Genomic DNA, 23600 nt, shown 5'->3' with positions numbered 1-23600 from the left:
GTTCTGCTCGAAACACCGATGACCACTAACCTCAATAACATGTACTGTCTGTTATGTACCAAAGCTTTCAGTTATTAGTGTAATGCCTCATCAAAGTGGATGTGACCTCATATATATATATATGTGTGTGTGTGTGTGTGTGTGTGTGTGTGTGTGTGTGTGTGTGTGTGTGTGTGTGTAAATGTGGTTCTGTGTTAATGATTAAAGGAAATCAAGTAAAATGATATTCACTTTGAGGTCAGAGAAATAAATTCCACTGACACTGTGAGATAAGATAACTTGACACAAAAATAATACTTTCCACAGTAAACTGGGTCAGGTATCCTTTAATACGTAACAACTAGTTTGCTTGGAAAATAATGTTTAGTAACAATTTTTAAAAAATCCAAAACAGTGATAGTTAACCATTAGTTAAATTTCTCTCAGTGAACTTTGGTCAAGTTCAATCAAACACAGTGTTTATTGAGCAGTTAGAAAACTTTAAATTATTATTTTGTAAGGTTTAAAAACAGTTTCATATAAACGACTTGGTTTTTCGTTTTGTATGTAGTCATCTCCTCCGAATGTAACCAAACCTGCAAGGAGACATTCTCAACATTTTCTTAACATTGTTTAATGCTTTCAGTTTCCCAAACTATATATACACACAAACAATCACACACACACACACACACACACACGCACACACACACACACACACACACACACACACACACACACATATATATGGCATATTAATTAATGTTCAGATGTGGTTTGTGATCAAAAACACTGTCAGTTGTCAGTGAGATTAGAAAAGTACTGTTTACATGTGAACCACCCAATGACCGTAATGAACGTAAGCTCTTTGTCATTCTTTAGATGAACATTTCAAAATCCCTGCCTGAATCTCTGCCATTTACTAAGATGGCTGCTAGCTGGTGTGACTTGCTTGGACAGTTTAAAACTTATTATCTAAAAACCGGTGGCTTATACTTTTTATGACTAATCATAACCAAGCAGTGAGTTGAAAAGGAAAAGCATGGCGTCAAAATGTAATAGATGGTCTGAAATGAAAGTTGAACTCTAGCCTCCAGATTGATCTCGTAAAGCATATCACACACACAAAGAGGTTTGCACCACATTTCTTTTTTCTCAGTGTTTCATACTAATATTGACCACTCACTGAGTAACTTGGTTGACACAGAACACATGATTGTGACCCGTTTTGAAGTTAGATAAATTTATAATTTATCATAACATTTATTTATCTATGTATTCCTAAAAAGGTACCCTTTCATTTCCAGGCTCATACATAGGTCAAAGCATCTATTTAATTTTAGCAATTAAAAAAAAACATCCCTTAGTGTCCTTATAATGATCTATGCCAGAGCACTAGAGTGGAGTCTGTTACTCAAACCTCAGATTCAGGATGCTTCACGATATTGAAGGGTGCACAGAGTTTGCCCAACCATTCTAAATGTGGTTTGTAGATGTGGTGAAGGCATTTGACCATTGGATCCAGGGTTTTGAGTTGGGGATGTTTGGCATTTTTCTAATTATGTGTGTTCGATGATCTTTGTATTTTGGTTCTGTATTGTTCTTCAGCCTCTGGTTACAGTGTTATGTTTACATTCCTGGTGCTTATTATGATACTGTTTTCTGTGCCTTGTGTTTCCTGCTTGCTTTAGGTGTGGTAAGCTTCTTTTGTATTCATGCTTCGTCCAGTCTGTGTCAAGCTTGTCTCTCTTAGTCATGGTTTCAGTGTTAGTTATTTCCTGATTTATTTTGGTGATTTCTTGTCCCTCTCTTTATCTGCAGTTGATTGCAGTTGTTCGTACATAAACTACTTATTCCCTCACTGTCCTCTGCCCATATGTTGTCTCAGTCTCCGTCTGTTCTTTGTCGTGTTATTCCACATGGCTGTGTCTTTCCATGTGTGTTTTCTAAGTAGACCTGAAGTTTCAGATTATTTGATCCAGACCTGCTTTGACTTGTACTTTGTTTAACCCTGGAGAACCCATGGGGTCAGAGCCGACCCCATTGGTTTTCTAGGGAAACCATGGGGTCAAATTTGACCCCATGGGTTCTCCAGGGTTAAGTTCAGCAACAAAGTTCCTTTAAGTTTACCCCTCAGCCTTGATAGAAATGGTTTTGTCTGAGACATTGAGCAATGGCCTTCAGCTTGTATTTGGGCAGCTCACAGCTGAGTGAAAAGTAGCTGGCATGAGAATCAGCAACTCTGAGGAAATGGCTCTCAGCTGAGTGCTCAGTCTGGATCAGTAAAGGCTCGGTGCACAAAGGGAAAGAGATTAAATATCTTGAGTGTGATGTCTGTAGTGATGCAGATAACATATCGATCTTTTGTGGTAAAGAGAAAGCTTGTTGGTTGGTTTTACTAAATACTCCACAAAAATTCTAGACATTTTATACACCCCACAAACAGTTAAATATGTCACAAGAGGCCTAAACAATAAAAAATCACTCACTGCTTTTGCTTAAATGAGGCCTAATTGATTTCTCTGAACCTGATGTTTTACAGATGCAGTTGTCTCCTGTGATTTGAAGGAAAACTGCATCTTACCATGTCAGTTTCCGCCTGGTCCTGAAGAGGTCATCCACTGGATGACAGAAAACATTGCTGTCCACTCGTTTTACTACAACAAAGATCAACTTGGAAGCCAGAACCAGCGCTTCAAAGGCAGGACGTCAATCTTTAAGGACCAGATCTCCAGTGGAAATGCCTCACTACTGCTGAAAAATGTGAATTCTCAGGATGGGGGCAGATACAAGTGCTACACCAGCACCACCAGAGGAAACCAAGAGTTGTTCATCCAGCTGACTGTGGACGGTATGAAAAACACACAGAAACTAAAGGAAATAAAGCTAACATGACTATACTACAAATAATCATGTTGGTATTTAGAGAAATTAAAGAACTTATTAAGTCAGCAATGATTTATTTTTGCAGTTATTACACAAACCAGACTTAATTCAAACTTTTAGTCCTGTCTTAAATGAGAGAAAAGAAGGATAGTGTGAGCCGGAATATGCAGGATAACAATCAACTGTCATGAAGCTTTTTTATATGTCTGTTGTCATACTGTAATTTAAATATTTGACCCAAATATCTGCTGGCTACATGAAAAATCCCCCAAAATGTTCATGGCTGGTTGTTTTGTTAGGTAGACATTTTAGGTATTTCACAGAAGCCACACGGCTAACGCCACCTGCTCCTCAAACTGGAAGTGCTTCATTCTTCACATGCTTTTAAACTGCTTTCCCGTCCAAGCTGTTAATCTTTTACTAGAAAAGAAAATCTGTGAACCTCAGCGAACGTGATTTTTACATAAGTTAATAGACCTAAAAAAAACACAAAAGAAAAACTGCAGCTAACTTGAAAAATACTTTCAGGGCATGTTGCTTGTTTTCTTTACTGGATTTAGTTTTTGGAATATTGTGTTGCGCTGTCTGCTAGTGGACAGAAACATTTAGCTGATAAGATTACATTTCCAGACCATAGTTGATACAGCATTCTTACACTGCTGCAAATATAGATACAGACACCTCAGACAGTTTTAGTGTATGAGAAACTGAAGCAAAGGACACAGCAAAGGGACACCTGCAAATATCTGAGATCTTAAGTTTTAGCCCACTCTCGTGTTATAATCATGTTTGCTCCCCATCTTCAACGTTGGCTAAAACAAAACCGAACAAAGAGAAAAACATGTTGCATTTCTACTTAAATGAACAAACAAAGGCTGAGCCGAAGCTGTCAGTTTAAAGAGACAGAGACACCTATCCGCCCTTTTTTAATTACTTTATAGTACGGAAACTATAATCATGCCTAAACAAAAGTCATAAAAACAATCTTGTCATTTACCTGTAAGACCGAAAGGCTAAAGTGCAAATACTTGAACACCACACCTTGTTTGAGATTTAAATGTACAGTGTGTATCTAATAAAGATCCAGTTATTTGATTCTTGGACTGTACTAGTGTCCTTCACATGATTTTAAATAACCCATACTTATTCATGCTGGGCTTTGTTGTAGTCCCTCAGTTTACCCACCTGTAAGCATTTGGCTTACAGGGAATACCTGTCCATGTACCAGCCCAATTTAACTGTAACTTTGGCCAACTTAAATATTCACCAATGTGACAGTGTAATAGATCCACTTTGAACTCAGTTGCTCAACAGAGTTTGTCCTCATGCTCGTTGTATTCACTGAGGTTCTCTTTTTTTAAATATTATTATGTTTTTTTTACACTTTGCTGTTGTTAGATAGTGACAGTGAGGATGAGGATGGACAGGAAAGCAGGAAGAGAGAAGGGAAAACATGCAGCAAAGGGCCACAGGTCGGCCCAACCCGGGCCACTGCTCTCTGGCCGTACAGCATGTGGTCACCTGCAAACCCACTGAGCTAAAACTTTTCTCTGTTTTTTTTTTCAGTTCCAGTCCAAAATGTTTACATTGAGCAGTCAGGAGAAAGCATCATCTGCAGGTCAGAGGGGATCTCCCCTGAACCTACGCTCACCTGGTCTACAGATCCTTCTTCCTTCATTGAGCCAAAACCCCATGTCCAGCAGAACGGACAACTTTACAGCATCAGTAGTTCTCTGACACGCTCAGAAATTGATGCTGGTTTAAATTATATCTGCACTGTCAGCACAAGAAAAAGCAGAAGAACAGCAACTTTATTTAAACTGAGTGAGTATCTGAGGAAGAGTCGCAGTAACTATACAAACTTGTTTGTGTATTTGTCTTATTTTTTGGAATTATTTATTAGAATCACAGTTAATGACCAGATATTTTTAGAAACTGGAATCAATTTTTTTTTATGTCACATGTACTTTTCTTTGATATCATTTCAGCTAATGTCACTGGTTCTGAGTCTGAAACAACAATCCAGTGCTCTGACTCAAAAAGTCCTGTAACTCGTTTCATCTGGAGATTCGACCACAGTCAGATCATCGTGACTGAGAGTGAAGCTGGAGGATCTTACACAGCTTCAGAGGAGTGGAGGCCGTATGTGAAGAGTGTTTCAGAGACAGGAAGCCTCACACTACAGAACCTATCTACAGATAAGAAAGGAATATACACGTGTGAACTCATTAATGTTGATGAGACACTAATAAAAAATACTTTTCTTCAGATTACAGAAGGTATGATCAAGTCAGGGAATAAGGAAAGCTTCTTTGAGTAGAAACTGTTTCATGTTTGTGTATGGTCTGAAAATGTTTTACGTTTTTTTCCCCCTATTTTCTTTATTGATTTTGAAATATCACTTGTTGCTTGTTGTTTCACTACTATTGCTACAACTCCATTTATTATTATTATGATTTCTGTGTTCTTCAACTAGTGTAACAAGCAAAGGATGCTTATAGTGTTTGTATTGGGGTAAATTCATGTGGCTTGATTTTTTTTTCTATCTACATCATGGAGACCCTGAAGAAAAAGTTAGTGAGTTATCAATATAAACACTGAACCAATTACACTGACATTAACTTAAAAATGTAAGTAGTTTTTTTGGTAAAACAAAAGTTCCTTCTTAGTTTAACACTGAGTGGTTGCTTTTGTTAGACTGATTAAGTACATTTTAAAAATTATTCCCTGCAGACATTGTAAAATGAGGCCTAATTATAGATTAAAACAAATACAAGGCTGAAAAGTCGTCACAACTCATGAAAAGGATAAAAGTAAAACATTTAATGTAAGCAGAGACATAAATCTGACCTTGTTTTTGAAAGCTGCATCAACTGCAAAATTTTCTTTTTCAGAGAAATCACGTAGTAATGCCATGATCATAAGCGTGGTGTTGGTTGGAGTAGTTGCAGTCATTGCTGCCATAGTGCTGCTGCTTGTCTGCAAAAACAAAACAGGTAAAACACTGTTCTGGCTCCTGCTTCTAATTTATGGTTTATACTTTATTTATTGATTTATTGACAATAATGTCTTTTACACTTTTGCTTACAGCCGAGAAAAAAAAAAATAGGGATGACAAGAAAAACGAAAAAGAAAGCACACCTGCTGAAAAGAAGAGTTTGTCTGGAACTGTTTAGTGATTTAATGCCCGCAAATCTCTAATGGAGCCACTGATGAGAAACTAAAGATGATGATGGACAGAGGCCGGACAGTGAAGTGAAGTTTTTTTTCATAAAAATAAAAAGTATTCTGACTGAATGCTTTCAGTCACAGTTTTAAAGACTTAACCAAAGGTTGCTGTATCTACACTGTTTAATGAAGGAGAAAGACACATTGCACTTTGACAAAAAGGGTGCCACAAGACATAATTCTACAGTACAAAATGCTGTACTACATTTCCTTGATGGGAGAGACTTGACAGACAGGATTATAGTGACTGAGTCATCACATCTTTAAAATAAAACAAACAGAAAAACACTGAAAACACATTCTTGAAAACTCAACGTTTGGGGTACTTTCTCATTCTTTTTACTAATCGTTTTGATGTCAACGCGTCAAAAAGAAGAAAAGAATATGGAACAAAAAATATTTGACTACGTGCTCTGATTAAGCTCTGGGTGCTAAGTCATATGGGGTGAACAGAAATTACACAGTTTTCTCGTGGAGTGTCCATCCATCCGGCTACTTATTCCAGCAACTACAGGGCAAGAAGCAGGGACAGGTCGCCAATCTGATGTAGGGCTAACACAGAGAGACAAACCACCATTCACACTGGGATTCATACCTGTACACAATTTAGAATTAGCAGTTAACCTAACCCCACTAACAGTCCCTTTGGACTGTTGGAGGAAGCTGGAGTACCCAGAGAGAACCCTTAAAGACACACTTGTATGTTTTGGATACTTCCTAAAACAATATATGAAAGTAATGAGAAAGTGGCCACTTTCATGAGTAAATCATATAAGCCTGATATGATTTACTATATGAAGCAAGCTAAATCTGATGCAAGACTTTTATGTTTTTTTCTATGTGAACAATGTGAGAAACATACTTTGCCGCACCTGCTGTTACTCTTTATTTGTATTTGCTGATTACTGTATACATGTATTTGATATATGGATGTAAATTAAGATTTTAAAAGTTAGATGAAGTTCAGTCTTTATATGAGACATAATCTGACTGGAGTCTGATTAATGTTGTACATATTACAGAGACATAATGTTGCAGTGATAGCTCCTCTTTGTGGAGCTACAGCTATGAGTATGAAAAAACTACTACAGTAGTCATCTTGTTTGGTTTCCAGATATAGAAGTTCAGTGAACAGATAAATAATGAAACCAAATGTATGATAGAAAAAAAACCCTCAGGGAGAAATACTTTATATTATATATTTAAAATGAATAATGACAAGTTGATCAGTCAGTTTCATAGTCACTTCCATTCTTTGCTTGTTAGGTTTGGATTCAAAACACTAAGACTGCAACAGCTTGATGTCATGGAAGCATCCATGTTTCAGACATACAGTCTGTGGTGAAAAGTAAACAGCATGATAAATGAAAAACAAACAAAACAACAACAGCTGTCACATGATTGAATAAAACATACAACCAAATGCAAATCCTTTTAGATCTGCATTCTTCTCTTCTTACAAATATGCCTGAAAGAGAACAAGACAGATGTTTATGTTAAGGTGAAATGTTTTTTTTAATATTATTTTATTAGTTTTGACTGTAAAAGTAAAGCTTTTCTCATTTTCTCTTCCTTCTTTTGCTGCAAGTTTAAAATTACTACTTAAACAATGAATTACAAGCACAAGTACTGTTTAAATGTAAATATTATGTATTAAGTTAAATTTTTTTGTTTTTACTTTTTAATAATATTAGAGAGTCATTTTGCAAAAAATCTGACTTTAAATATTATTAATTATTAAAATATTTTACCCTTGGTGTTTTAATTGTTTCTATAAGTGCATTTAAGGTTTTATTCATAAAGTGTTTAAAGGTACTCAGAGAGGGTAACCAAGACAAATTTTTGTCAATCTTTTGCAAAAACACTGGATTACTGGATTCTGAGAGCTCATTCTGATCCAAATATTAAAATTGGGGTGAATTAACATATCTCATCCGGAGATTCAACTAAAGCCAGATGATTATGACACAGAGCTAAGGGAGCTTACTCAGCTTCAGATGAATGGGGTCAATGTGTGAAGGATGTTCCAGAGTCCGAGAGCTTCATACTGTAGAGCTTATCTTCAGATCAGTAAGAAATATTTGCGGACTCACAAATGCTGACAAGACATTTAAAACAAACACCTTTCTTGAAGTTATGGACGGTAGTATTAAATCATTTTTTTAAAAATAACATGGATGTTCCACTATACATTTAAGGGCAAAAAAATGTTCCACAAAAATTTTTATCAGTCAACTGTTGTGAAAATCTGAAATAAATTGAGGTGAACACAGCCGGTTTGTCTTTGGGTTTTGCAAAGAAGTCAAACAACAGTAGAGACAGTATGGCAACAGCCTGCATGTTTTTGAACAAAGAATAATTGCAGCATGGATTCATTAGCAATCATTCAGGATATTTCAGCATTTAATGCTTGTGCAGCTCTGGGATAAAAGCAGCTTTTCAGACTGTTTGTCCTTGTTTTAATTGATCTACACAAACTGCTTTATCCATTATGGTATTATGTGTACATAATAGGTGAATTATGTTTAATTTGCTTCTTTAGTCTTCTTAATAATTCAAGTATGTAGGGTATATGCCTCAGGCAAGAGTAAGGAAACTTAGTATAAGTATTAATGCCTTTACACACTGGACAAGTAATATTTCTGTAAATATTTTGTGTTTAAAAATATTCTTCAGTCTCACCTATTCTTAATGTGGCTATTCACAATGACTCCGTAATTTCACAGGACATATTTGTGACATTTGTTTTTTGAACAAAGCTTGATTTTTCCTGATATATAAACAGAACACAAAAATAAGACAGATCTGAATGAATGAAATATTCTTATTAAATACTTTATTCATTATATAGTTAAATGTGCGCCGAACAAAATCACACAAAAATTATCAATGGAAATCAAATGTAGCTACCCATGGAGGTCTGGATCCAACTTTGATGTAATGTCCTTCAAACAAGTCAAAATGAGGTGCAGTAGTGTGGTGGCCTCCATGTGCCTGTATGACCTCCCCACAATGCCTGGGCATGCTCCTGATGAGGTGGCAGATGGTCTCCTGTGGGATCTCGTCCCATACCTGGACTAAAGCATCCATCAACTCCTGGACAGTCTGTTGTGCAATGTGGCGTTGGTGGATGGAGCAAGACATGATGTCCCAGATATGCTCAATTAGGTTCAGGGAACGGGCGGGCCAGTCCACAGCATGAATGCAATCATCTCGCAGGAACTGCTGACACACAGCAGCCACATGAGGCCTAGCATTGTCTTACATTAGGAGGAAGCCAAGGCCAACCACACCAGCATATGGCCTCACAAGGAGTCTGAGGATCTCATCTTGGTACCTAATGGCAGTCAGGCTACCTCTGGCATTTCTTTGGGAGGGCTATGCCCCCCCCTTTGCACAAAGGTGGAACAGGAGTCTTTTGCATAAGCAGATTATTTTAGTCTTTTGCATAAACGGATTCGACCACTCAGATAACTGCATTGGCAACAAGTGTGCTCAAAAACTTGCACCGGTGATATAAATAAATATTAAAAAAAAAAAAAAAAAAAAAAAGTAAAATTATATATATAAAAAACCTCAGACACAGCTATATTAGGGTGACCCACCGTCCCCTTTTCCCGGACAGGTTCATTGTTCACGTTCCGTCCGGGGCGTCTGGAGGGTTTTCGAGATGGATAAAAATGTCGGTGTTTTCATATATTCCGATAGAGGACCCATGTGTGTGAAGTCATCCCCGAACCGCTGCTTTGTGAGTGCTTGTTCTGCGCTCACAAACGGGACAGACAGCGCGCAGCAACGCGCCCAATCATGTTTAAAAGATCCCAACGGCCAAGTGCATCTTTTCAGACGAACTGCAAAAAAAAAATTTCCTTCGTAAAGACCGAGTAATGGTAATTTTTCTTATGCAGATGAAGCATTATTTCATATATAGTCAACCCTAAGCTATATGCCGATCCAGTTAAATCAACTTCCTGAAATGCTTTTCTCTGTCTCTTTAGATGTGGTCCCAACTCTGTCTCCTCACAAGAGACTCACCAGCGGATTAAAATCCCCAAATGGACATTTCTGTTACACGCTCCTGATGTTCGCACACAGACGTGCGACAGATACCGGAAAAGGTGACGCTATTTTCTGGAGGATCAGTAGGTGGTGATTTCATACCTGATGATCTCTAACCTGGGTCTTAACCTGCTTCGGAGCCGGTTAGCGTCACATCATGTGCAATAACGTAGCTACTGTTTCCCAAAATTTAGAAACAAATCCGATCAGTTTAAAGATTTAAACAAAGTCATTAAAGTCACCTGTTTCAGGTGGAGTCAAGCCTCCTCTCAGGAAGCAGCTCACCTGTGCGTCAGTGTTTAGTTTCCGGCATGGAGCGGAGATTCTTTCTCTTATGCAGTGTTTGAAGAATCTGTGAGTTTGCTTTGATTCTTTCTCTAACAGTTCGTCTTGCTTTCTGGCTGTGATTTTTGCGCAAGATGCGGTCATCTTATCCGTCTCGTACCTCAGGACAAACGCTGGATCGCCGTGTTTGAACAGAAATCCACACAGTTGAAATCAAACATGATAAGCAGCTAATGTGTGGTGGACGTCTTCGGAAAAAAAACTATGAGTTTTTATGTCTTGTAAGAGCAGAGTGCCGCTTTTTCCTGTCACTTCTTTGAAAATAAAACTACATTAAAGCTTGATTTTAGCAGCAGCTTTCCACTCTGCTAAAACATGCGAAAATAAGTATTGACTGTAGAGCTGCAGCCATCACATGATTAACTGACAGTAAAGGAATCCTGACCATTCAGATCGTTGTTAATCATTTGTGTTTTGAAGCAAAATCTGCTGGGAGGGCTTGATGCATATCTTTGTTGTTCATGATACTAAACTAAATATTTTTAGACTAGTGATGCGGCACTCACCAGCTTTTGACATTTTATGAAACAACAACAAATCTAAAAGATAATTGGCTGGTGAACGGTGAATGTAATGTTTAGTTGCAGCTCTTGATGGCTGTCCACATTAATCCTGGAATTTACAGAGATAGATTGCTATTAGATGGAAAATGCTTCTTATTAACAGCAAATCAGTGTGTGCACAATTTTCTGAAAAGTAACCAGGATTAATTATTGTGTAGCTTTAACACTGCTGGCACTCTGAATAATGGATCAGCTGAAAAGATGTTTCACTGACTGAATATCAGTGGATTGAAGCTTCCATTCAGAGTGAACCAGGTGTGTCGGGGAGTCATCCTGTGTGCGACAAGATGACTCCCCGTCCAGCACCAGTGTTGGAGTCCTTACTGAAAACAAGTAATGTATTACACATTACTCGTTACTTTTCTAAAAAAGTCATGCCGTGCATTGCTTAAATACTTGCTGGAGAATGTAATTAGAAAGTAGGTCATTACACTCCTCATTACATTACTTACTTTCTTGTTACTTTCATTACATTCCTTTCTTGTTATTCCAGAAAATAACCTGAAACACACTGTCTAAAAATGACCAGGCTACAGTCTCCCACACTAACACAAACAATGAGGAAACACTTGCAATCTTTTTTTAGTGTTTACCTGCAGTGTGAACAGAAAGTGAAAAATGCAAAGAAAAGTTAAAAAACAGCTAAAGAGACTTAAGTGGGATCACCAGAGTGATTAAGCTGTTCAGCCTAAACAGGTAGAAACAGTTCAGGGTCTGGTTGCAGAGCTGTAGTCAGCATTCAGTCAGTACTATCATCACTATGTGTTTTTGGGTAGCAGTGTGTTTGCATGTTGTCTGCATAATTTCATCATAATGTGGTTGTTTCTGTTCTGGACGCTGTTTGCATTCAACCATCGTGCTCATGTCCTTTTGGGAAATAAAAAAAAATGTCATAAACTCACTCCTGAAAAGTTGCTGCAGCAAGAGTGTTTTTATTTTACTTTCTGTCTCACCTGATTGATAAATCATCAAACATTTGTAATGTAAGTGACCGCATAATTGTAATGTGATTACAGTAGTGTGTTACTTTGTAATGTTCAGTACACGTAATGGAAAGAAGAATTTCAGTTGGTGTTCATGTGAATAATTTGTTTTTCCTCTGCAGATGTGGAATTCCACAGGATGGATGAGCGTGAGGACAGAGAGGAGGGAGTCCCTCCCTCTAAAAGCACTCTGTGTGAGGAACATGAGATCCAGCCCAAAGCTCAGAGGTGAGATGACATCTGTAAATATCGCAGCTGAGCACTCACATCACTGCACCATCATTATTTATAGAAAAACTAAATGTTGACCTGGACCTAAAGTTAAAGAACGAGCTGAGCAGAAAATTATTTAATATTTCAAAGACATTCATGTAACACAGAGTAAGTCATTCTCAGGATTCAATCAGAGTTAGAAAATACTTCATAAGATAAATTGTTTGAGTTTTTTAAGATTTTGCTTGTTTGTTTGATTATTTAACAATAGCAGTAAAATAATTTCCCTGCTCCACATTAGCCATTTCTATTATAACGTGGTCTACAAATGTAATTTCATATTGTTACTCATCATTCATTCTCACTCATTATTCAAACATGTATAATCATATTTTTTCTTTTAGCATTTTCTGTCCAACATGATTTTACTGAATATTTTTTTCTTTCAGTTCCCATCAGCGAGCTGAACCCAGCTGTGTGTCCTTAAGAAGCAGCCATTCAAAGCAGTATGATATTACATTTAAAGAAGAAGCTTCTGCTGCGGAGAGGTAAACTGTATCCAAATGTTCTAACCAAATCTGTTTTTCTAAATAAATTTAAGAAATGTTTCATGTCATGGTAGCTCAGTTAAGTTCATTGGACATTCATCTGACACATAGTAAGTAGTTCTCACTATTTAATTAGGTTTAAATAATATTTCAAAATGTTTTAATTGTTTAAGATTGAGATATTTTTTAAATATTTAATTCTATTGTAAACTGGTCTACATTTGTAATTGAATATTTTCTTTTATTCTCTTTATTTACATGAGCATATATTCACATTTTTTTCTTTTAGCATTTTCTGTGTGAGAGGATTTTAACAAATATTATTTTTCTTTCAGCTACCATCAGAGGCCTGACCCCAGCTCTGTGTCATTACAGAGCAGCCATTCAAAGCAATATGATATTACATTTAAAGAAGAAGCTTCTGTTGTGGAGAGGTAATCTGCATCTAAATCTCTAACTGATTCTGTTATTTCTGAATAACTTCTCCAAATGTTTCCCGTCAGACCGGCTCTTGTCACACATGTTTCTGTGTTCATATGTGATTTTGTGTGTGCTGGAGTTTTTCCACAAACACAACAGTCTTAATGAGAGCCTTTCTTGTCTATAATGAGCCTAACTGACTGTTTCCCTTTCTCTCATGAGCTTCCTCTTAGCCACCCCATCTCATAGCATCACTGTGGTTGTTGGCAGAGTTCTGAGATTAATAAACATTGTAATGGTCCATGCACCCCCAACACACATCAACTGTCAGGATCCTTGAAAGATAGCACCTTAATAATTATACAGCAAGTACTGTGAGGGCATTTATTGTTTTCACTGTCTGTGTCAGATAACACAGGGCACCTTCAGAGCTCCATACATTAGCAGGAAGGCATTGTTTTGTTAGTTTGGGTGTTTTTTGGTATAACGTGGAGGACCAGTTTTGTGTGATTATACTTTTGCTTCATGATTCCTCCACAGAGTGGATCAGGAGACCTCAGAGGTTCCCAGTGGTCGGTCTGAGCAGCAGCATCAAACACACCTGGACTCCATATTTGTGGTTTGTACATGCACAACAGCTACTTTTACATTTATTCTCTTCTTAGTTATTTCGAAGTTGAGTGTGTGGGTTGTAATTCAGGAGGTAAAGCTGGTTCTCCTTCAAACAGAACGCTTGTGTCAAATTTCAGCCTGCTCTAATCTGCATGCTGTACATGGTACATATGACAAACACTAGTTTCTTCTAGCATTGGAGGTGAGGTAAGGTGAAATGGAAGCACAATTAAGCACAGTTTAATACTAAACTTATTTTTACAGAAGAATATAAAACTTTGTGGTTTAGCCTTACAAATTTTATTTCTACAGATACATGTTTTTCTTCAGCTGCTGGTTAGTGTCTAGTAAACTATTTGGGTAGATAGATAATTGGAAACCATTTTGTTAAAAAACGTGTCTGGTCACGAGAGATGACAATGATCCTGTTTTGTACTGTGCAGCTCTCATATAGAACCAGATGTGGTAAAAGTACAGATATTCTGTACTTAAGTAGAATTACAGATACCTGGGTATCTGAACTACTCCAGTAGAAGTACTGAAGAAACTTCATTACTTAAGTAAAAGTGATCAAGTACAGGCTCCGCAATATACTCAAAGTAAGAAAGTAGCAAGTATCTCCTTGAAGGACATTTCTACTAACCATTTGTGTACAAAGCTAATTGAACCTCATACATTAGTACATGAGAATACAAATATTATTCAAATCATAATTTTAATTCTAATAAATATACTCAAGTTTATTCTGTTATTTAGGTCACATGCAGTGAAAGAGAATTTAAAAACGAAGAACTGTTTTTTTTGTTGCCTGGACTTTGCCTGCACCTGAAGAGGAAAATGAGTACAGTCAGGGGTTAAAGTTGGAGCTGGCATGTGAAGGGACCACAGTTTGTGGTGTAGTGGCTCAGTGTGGGGAAAAGAATCACAGCTCACAAAAAGTTGTATTGTCAGATTCAGTAGATTTTTGCACAGGCTGTGTTCAGCTGATTTAATCTGAATTGTTGAATTCAACAAACTGGCAGCAGTTTAATCAGCTATTTGAATGAATCTATCATTATCTTAAATGCATGTTAGTCTACTGCGCTTGATGTAACCCAACACTGACCGGCCGCTGTGCAAAAATAAAAATAAAATGAATTTGCAATAAATTTGCAGAAAGCTAACCTCTTTACAAACTACCAGTGCTTTCTTGTAACATTTGAATAACACAAAATAAGTATAGCTTAATTTGTTTTGCAGGATGATTGACAATATGAAAATACATTTTTTATCAAAACACATCATGTACAGATCCAATATGTGGTTAAAAATGACAACTGTGTCACTGAGCAGGCCTTACCTTTAAATCTAACTTCTCTTCCTCCTGTTCTGCCTTTCCTTCATCTTATCTCATGCTCTTTTCTCTCCCTGTGAAAAACAGCAGCTGGACCTTTAGCTTGCAACACACTGTGAGATAAACTGCACACAAACAGTTTGAGTTTGCTGACGTTTGTGGAGCTGATAGAAATGTCAAATATTAAATTACCTGACAGTTAAAAAATGTGTACTTCCTTTATGCTCGCTCCTCTTCTGTAGAACTAACTAAATGTTTAAGTACCATGACCACAGTTTATGGACACGTGCACCATTCCAGCCCACTTAAACCCCTTAGTATAAATGCTATCGATGAACCAAAAGTAACAAGTCTGTTTTGAAAATGTAAGGGGTAGTACAAATATTTGTGTTAATTTGTAGGGAGTAAAAGAAAAAGTTGTCAGAAAAATAAATACTAAGGATACCTGACACATTTACTTAAGTACAAAGTATTTCTACTTTGTTACTGTACCTTATTATCCCAAAAGTGCACTTTAGAGTTTCTGAAAGTAAAATAGAAGAGAAAGCATTCAGCTGTCAGGGCTCCCTCGTGTGGAAACAGCTCTCAGTTTGTGTTCGGGAGACAGATGGCTACTCTAGTTTTAAGATTAGCCTTAAAACTTTGCTGTTTGATGAAGCTTATAGTGAGGACTGAATGAGGTGATCATTAACCATCACTTAGTTATGCTGCTGAAGGCTTAGGCTCTTGGAGGACTTCCCATGATGCACTGATTACGTCTTCAATCCCCTCTTTTGCTGCTTAAGCATTTATAAATCATCACTGCATTTTGTCTTTTCTCTTTTGTAGTTTGCATTTTGTTCTCTTTATTGTTCCTGGGTCTTTGTACTTTTCATTTCTTTTTTTCTTTTTTATTTCCCTATTTGTTGCAACTGCTTGTGTTTATGGGGTGACCAGGTAATTTTTAAAGTATTCTGTTGCAGCTGCTGGAGGACAGCATTGTCACGTTTGTGAAGAATGAACTGAAGAAGATCCAGAAGGTTCTGTCTCCAGATTACCCAGAATTCTTAGAGAGTCAGAGGGAGGATGAGGAGATGTTAGAGAGTGAGGATGAAGAGCAGAGGAGGAGCAGCCGAGAAGCATTGGTTAAGATCACACTGCTCTTTCTTAGGAGAATGAAGCAGGAGGAGCTCGCTGACCATCTGCAGAGCAGTAAGAGGATGCGTCTAAAGATTCATGCTGTTTGATAAATGGGACATTTATTAATGGACCAATATATACTCACAACATATGAACTTGACAAGTCCTTGACTTATATTTTTTGTCTGTTTGTTCCTTCAGAAACATCTTTTAGGAACTTCCAATCGAGTCAAACTGAGCTTAAATCAAAACTGAAGAAGAAGTTCCAGTGTGTGTTTGAGGGGATCGCTAAAGCAGGAAACCCAACCCTGCTGAATCAGATCTACACAGAGCTCTACATCACAGAGGGAGGGACCACAGAGGTCAATGATGAACACGAGGTTAGACAGATTGAAACAGTATCCAAAAAATCAGATAGTTCAGAAACAACAATCAGACAAGAAGACATCTTTAAAGGTTCACCTGAGAGACATGAACCAATCAGAACAGTGCTGACAAAGGGAGTGGCTGGGATTGGGAAAACAGTCTTAACACAGAAGTTCACGCTGGACTGGGCTGAAGACAAAACCAACCAGGACATCCAGTTCATGTTTCCATTCACTTTCAGAGAGCTGAATGTGCTGAAAGAGAAAAAGTTCAGCTTGATGGAACTTGTTCATCACTTCTTTCCTGAAACCAAAGGATCAGGAATCTGCAGCTTCGAAGACTTCCGGGTTGTGTTCATCTTTGATGGTCTGGATGAGTGTAGACTTCCTCTGGACTTCCAAACCATTGAGACGCTGACTGATGTAACAGAGTCCACCTCAATGGATGTGCTTCTGACCAACCTCATCAGACGGAATCTATTTCCCTCTGCTCGCCTATGGGTAACCACACGCCCTGCAGCAGCCAGTCAGATCCCTCCTCAATATGTTGACATGGTGACAGAGGTTAGAGGGTTCACTGACCCTCAGAAAGAGGAGTACTTCAGGAAGAGATTCAGAGATAAGAAGCAGGCCTCTAGAATCATCTCCCACATCAAGAGAACACGAAGCATCCACATCATGTGCCACATCCCAGTCTTCTGCTGGATCACTGCTACAGTTCTGGAGGATGTGCTGAAAACCAGAGAGGGAGGACAGCTGCCTAAGACCCTGACCGAGATGTACATCCACTTCCTGGTGGTTCAGGCCAAAGTAAAGAAGGTCAAGTATGATGGAGGAGCTGAAACAGATCCACACTGGAGTCCAGAGAGCAGGAAGATGACTGAGTCTCTGGGAAAATTGGCTTTTGAACAGCTGCAGAAAGGAAACCTGATCTTCTATGAATCAGACCTGACGGAGAGTGGCATCGATATCAGAGCAGCATCAGTGTGTTCGGGAGTGTTCACACAGATTTTTAAAGAGGAGAGAGGACTGTACCAGGACAAGGTTTTCTGCTTCATCCATTTGAGCATCCAGGAATTTCTGGCTGCTCTTCATGTCCACCTGACTTTGATCAACTCTGGTATTAATCTTCTGGAAGAGAAAGAGATGACATCCCAGAACTCTGAAACAAGAGATCCTACACCCTTCTACCAGAATGCTGTGAACAAAGCTTTAGAGAGTACAAATGGACACCTGGACTTGTTTCTCCGCTTCATCCTGGGACTATCACTACAAACCAATCAGAGTCTCCTACAAGGCCTGCTTACAGAGACAGGAAGTAGCTCACAGACCAATCAGGAAACAGTCAAGTACATCAAGGAGAATATTAATGAGAATCTGTCTGCAGAGAAAAGCATCAATCTGTTCCACTGTCTGAATGAACTGAATGATCGTTCTCTAGTGGATGAGATCCAACAATCCCTGAGTTCAGGAAGGCTGTCTACAGAGAAACTGTCTCCTGCTCAGTGGTCAGCTCTGGTCTTCATCTTACTGTCATCAGAGGAAGATCTAGATGTGTTTGACCTGAAGAAATACTCTGCTTCAGAGGAGGCTCTGCTGAGGCTGCTGCCAGTGATCAAAGCCTCCAACAAAGCTCTGTAAGCAAACGCGTTCTCATCCTTTTGTTTTGAAAATATTGATTCTACTTTTCAAAAAAGCAGGCATGCAAAATTCAAGAAACCTAAATAGTGTAATGGCTGCTGGCAATTTACACTGCTCACATAGGCGTAACTTTTAAATTAAATGGTCATATGCACTCACAATCAATTGTAGGATATTTTTAATGTTTCATAACAACAGAAAGTATTAGCATTTCTGGAAAATATCATTATAGATAAATTACCCTCAGTTTGACCCTGTTGTTAAGAAATTTCAGGTTCACTTTTCTTGGAGCAGTGTTATATCTTTCTGGCCTGACTCTATGTGCTGGGTGACTGAGAACCTAGATAGACAACAACAACAACATAGGTCTGATATCTCAGCCCCCTAGAATCAGGTTGTTCACTCATGATTTTGTTTCTAAGTCAGGAGTTTTGTTTTTCAATTCTAATCCTTATAATTCAGTCAGCAGACTGTAACTATATCTTCTTTTGATGGTACTGAACATAGCTCAGTCTCAGTGTAACTAACCTTCATCGTAATCCCTTATCTTATTGTTTAAATCTCTATTATGTCTGCTATGATACCATCTAGTTAGGAGGAAAAATTTGGACTGCACAGCTTTTTACAGAGACACTTTTTTGTATAGACAGTCCAGTCTTTAGACTGGAGTCCAGACACTCCAGTCTAAAGGTATGTTTTCAGAACAACTAAAGTACAAGGCAGAGGAGGTGGGGCTCCCAAACATTAAGTGCTGCCCTTTCTGTTTCCTGAAATAGACCAATCAAAAGAGAACTATGCTTTTAGGAAGAGTAGTTTTAAAAGAGAAAGGTCTAACCTGCTTGTTTTAGAAAGGATTAACTAAAAGTCTGCATTAAGGATTGCTATGTGGTTAAACAAGGAGCTGTACATAGAAACAAAAATCACAGTTTAAAATCAGGAAAATGACCAGCAGTGGTGTATGCTTGTACCAGTGAAGTGGGTACTGAACTATATCTGCCAGCTTTGTATAAGTATTGTAGAGGCTAAGCCTATGCTTGAAGCCACTGAGATGTTCGTTGGCGGGGGTGACGCGGTGTCACTGTTATGCATTCATTTATTAAACTTGATGCAGTTCAATAATTCCAGCCTTACTCATCTTGTCCTTTAGATTCTTTATTTTCACAATTTAACATAGCAGTGCAGCAGTCACAAACTGTTCATGTAAAAGTGTTTCTCACACACAACAGTTAAATATGTGTGTCTACCTTAAATACTTTCACATAAACATACAGAAAAACTCTAAAGGTGACCTCTAGCGACATACATAAGGTATCAACCCAAAAATGGCTCCTACAAGTATTTTGACTTACTAAGAAAATGTGAAAGTGTTCTGTTTTTGGTCTAAACTTAAATTAGGTTTTTACTTATTCACAAGTTGTGACTTTATCAAGGAAATATTTGCTTTTCTCGCTGAGTGTTAAAATAAAAGTTTTACATATTTTATTTTATTTTTTACAGACTGAGTGGCTGTAACCTCTCAGAGAGAAGCTGTGAAGCTCTGACTTCAGTTCTCCGCTGTCGGTCCTGTAGTCTGACAGAGCTGGACCTGAGTAATAATGACCTGCAGGATTTTGGAGTGAAACTTCTCTCTGCTGGACTGGAGAGTTCGCATTGTACACTGGAAACTTTGAGGTCAGGAATCCGACTTTTTCTCTGATCTTTTAAAAGCGTAATTATAATATTGCATAGACAGTTCAATTTTAAAGCGAAATTTATATTTATTAAAAATGAATGTACAACAGAGCTTTTAATGTAGTTGTAATTAAACCATTACTTAAAAGGCCTTTACATGATCCAGCTTATAAGCTAATTGTAGGATAATTTCTAATCTTCCTTTCATTAAAATCATCTGAGGAGTTCTTGTAGGTCAGTTTTAGGCTTTAGAGTTCATTATAACACAGAAAGAGCACTGTTGAAGGTTAATATTGATCTTCTTATGGCCTTTGACAGTTGACTCATCTCTGTGCTTGTCCTCCTAGACCTCAGTGCTGCATTTTATATAGTGCATTATACTACAGAGGCTAGAAGACAATGTTTTTATTAAAGGAAATTGGCTACAATGATTTGAATGCTGTTTATCTGATGGATTTCAATTTGTTCATGGAAAAGTGTTTCTCACACACAAAGGTTAATCTTCAACTTCTACAGTGCTCAAATATATTTTTATGTTATATAAAGTTCACTGTAATAATTCAGAATAATTATTGTGGATTTTTTTATATAATTAAACAACAACAACAAACAATACTGATCAATATCATTAAATTTAGAAACATACTCTTTCCAGAGTCAGTCTAACGTACAAAGGCCTGAACGTTCAGGCACCATCATATCTCAATGACACTTATGGCATCATATTTTACCAACAGAGTCTTTTGCTCTCCCTGTAGTTCTTGGATCAAAATAGTTCCTAGAGTTTCTGAACATAGATGTGCGTCATTACACAATTTAAGACAACTGGTGTTATCTGTCTAAATTATCACATATAAATAAAGCTAAACTGAAGTGAATGAGTAGATGGCTGTGTATCACAAAAAGAAAAAAGCTTCAGTGAAGTGTTCACAGATGGATTGTTGTTTTTTGTGTCTTCAGTCTGTCAGGCTGTCTGATCACAGAGCAAGGATGTATTTCTCTGGCTTCAGCTCTGAGCGCCAACCCCTCCCATCTGAAAGAGCTGGATCTGAGCTATAATGATCCAGGAGACTCAGGAATGAAGCTGTTGTTAAGTGGACTGAAGGATCCATGTTGGAAACTAGACACTTTAAGGTATGAGGAGAATGTTTAACAGTGGAGGAAACATTTTCTGTGTCCTCGCTTTGTTTCTGTTTGTTTCATAAAGATATGACCTGAGCAATCACAAATGCAGGGACATTTTTTTCTTTGCTCACAACAGAAACGTTAGTCGAGTTTACCAGTAATGACGTATTTATGCTGAAGGCTGTAAATCAGCATTCGATGCCTGTGATCTTTGGGCCCTCAGGCATGAAAATGATTGCATGATCTCAGGAACATGCTGACATTGTCTCTGAGGCAAAACTAATTTTAAACGGACTGATATTATATGGCCTAAGGCCTGCAAAAAAATCAGTAAATACCAATAAAAGGTCACAGAGTGATTAATGTTCTCTGTAATTTTAAAGCAAACAAGAAGAGGACAGAATAAAAACTGATAACTGAGTGCAGTATCTGCAATGAACATATGAGTATGCTAGTAAAGGACATATATGGGTTATTCAGTGCTCACTTAAGCAGCACCTCAATAAAAGTAATGAATCAGGGTAGCAAAAGGATCTTGATGATATTCTCTTCACTTATTATCATACTATCAATACAGTGCTCAGCAAAATTGTTGAACCAAGGTTTGACGTTATGGATTTACTGCTATGAAAAATAATCCAACAACTGCCTCAAAGAACTGAAAATCCATTAAAGTGTCTTTGTGAAAAAGTTGGACTGTGTGTGCATGCTGAAAGACGGCGGTCTGACCCCTCTCCTCCTCTCAGGGTGGAGCCGGCTGGAGTCCGATGGTTGAGACCAGACGGTCTGAGGAAGTGTAAGTTTTTAACATTCATAAAAACAAAGCGGCACAGAAACTGTTGCATCACTCAGTCACATCTTTGATGTCATCAAAACGACAACATTGTTGTTTGTTGTCTCCACCAGATTCCTGTCAACTCACAATCGACACAAACACAATAAATAAATACCTCAAACTGTCCGACAACAACAGGAAGGTGACACAGGTGAAGGAGGTTCAGTCATATCCTGATCATCCAGACAGATTTGATTACTGGTATCAGCTGCTGTGTACAGATGGTCTGACTGGTCGCTGTTACTGGGAGGTTGAGTGGACTGGAGGGATCGATATATCAGTGAGTTACAGAGGAATTGAAAGGAAAGGCGACAGTAAAGACTGCGTGTTTGGAAGGAACGATCAGTCCTGGAGACTGGAATGCTACAGCGATGGTCGCCCTCGTTCTGTGTGGCACAATAACGGAAGCATGTTTTCCTCCTACTCCTCCTCCACGTCTTCTGCCTCTAACAGAGTAGCCGTGTACGTGGACTGTCCTGCTGGCATTCTGTCCTTCTACAGAGTCTCCTCTGACACTCTGATTCACCTCCACACCTTTAACACCACATTCACTGAACCTATTTATCCTGGATTTGGTTTCAATCCTAATGCATCAGTGTCTCTGTGTCCTGTTTAGTATGAAGAAGCTCCTCCTGTTAGAGAAACACAACTGTTTTCTGTCTCTTTCACTCAGAAACGTGTTCTCAGATTCATCGACTGTTCTAAATGATTTATTTTAAACGTCTTCCTCTAAACGAAGACACTTTGTTGTTTTCTGTCATTTTCTAGTGAAAAGCTTCAGTAAATATCAGTATGTTGTGTTTTCATGATTTAGTTTATGTCATCTGTAGATAAGACAAAATGTGATACTGGAAAGGAACCACTGAGCTGCAGGGATTTGTTTACAACTGTCCAGTGACCACAAGTGAGCCTGTAGTCAGGTTTGGCCTCATTTCATCCATATTTACTGACTGTTAAAATGATGAAATAACAACAAGATTATAACTTGTCTGTGGTTACATCTGAGGAATTAAATTATATAATTATATAAGCTACATTAAAGTAGCTGTCTAGATTGCACAGTCTTTGATTTAATTATTAAGTTTTTGTTTTGTTTTATTTAGTAGTACAAATTTTACAAAAAATAATACAATTACGGGGGAAAATTTGGGGAGTTATGAAGTCTGACAAAAGAAATTATTTTTAAAAAGTAAAAAAAAAGAAAGAAAAACATTAGTAGATTTAACTTGATCCTTTTTTAACACTGGTGCAGCAGCAGCATAATGACTGAGATCAAATGCATTTTTCTGACTTTTCTGTGGAGTCTTGTATTATGAACAAACAGTGCTCATGAAAAAATAGTATGAAGAAGATAGATTTAGAGATGTGTGTAATTTATTTTGTCATGAACTGTTTGGTCTGTCAGTATCACTGGAAAAAACTGCAGAGACTTACTTCACCTCGGTAATTTAATTCACTGAAATTAACTGAATCTGCAGCATCATCTCACTGTTTAAAAATTATCATGTGACCGAGTCTTTCTTACAGAAAAAAGTAGTCAGCACAACAAAAACAAGAGATGTAGATTATTTGTAATGTGTATTAAATAAAATAAAATAATGTGTTTGTCACAGTTAAGTTTAACTAAAGGAGCAGAAATTTTAAATTTTCTTTTTTTTCACGTTTTAAAACAAAA

General features: G+C 37.7%; 1 protein-coding gene across 1 annotated transcript; it reads left to right on the top strand.

Annotated features, from left to right (window-relative positions):
• The first annotated feature begins 10464 nt into the window (after positions 1–10464).
• On the top strand, positions 10465–22657 carry LOC146567000 (NLR family CARD domain-containing protein 3-like). Its single transcript, XM_085286563.1, has 11 exons — positions 10465–10506; positions 12166–12271; positions 12706–12804; positions 13140–13238; positions 13765–13843; positions 16132–16360; positions 16490–18290; positions 19792–19965; positions 20926–21099; positions 21837–21886; positions 21997–22657. Exons 2-11 carry the CDS (start codon positions 12183–12185, stop codon positions 22539–22541), a joined length of 3339 nt encoding a protein of 1112 aa, XP_085142689.1. The 5' UTR covers positions 10465–10506; positions 12166–12182; the 3' UTR covers positions 22542–22657.
• Positions 22658–23600: the final 943 nt, after the last annotated feature.

This window comes from Mchenga conophoros, linkage group LG9 (genome assembly GCF_057382185.1).
Source record: "Mchenga conophoros isolate Kocher_MC1m ecotype Shallow Benthic linkage group LG9, M_conophoros_male_GT1.1, whole genome shotgun sequence".
In the NCBI taxonomy this organism is placed as follows: domain Eukaryota; kingdom Metazoa; phylum Chordata; class Actinopteri; order Cichliformes; family Cichlidae; genus Mchenga; species Mchenga conophoros.
The sequence above is the reverse complement of the archived record's forward strand: the minus strand, read 5'-3'. Positions and strand labels throughout refer to the sequence as shown.

Excerpts from the sequence above, each read along its gene's own strand:
- LOC146567000 (XM_085286563.1), top strand. The coding sequence starts at position 12,183 with ATGGATGAGCGTGAGGACAGAGAGGAGGGAGTCCCTCCCTCTAAAAGC. Across the intron at positions 12,272-12,705 it reads ATCCAGCCCAAAGCTCAGAG|TTCCCATCAGCGAGCTGAAC; the intron begins GTGAGATGACAT and ends TTTTTCTTTCAG. Across the intron at positions 21,887-21,996 it reads ACCAGACGGTCTGAGGAAGT|ATTCCTGTCAACTCACAATC; the intron begins GTAAGTTTTTAA and ends TGTCTCCACCAG.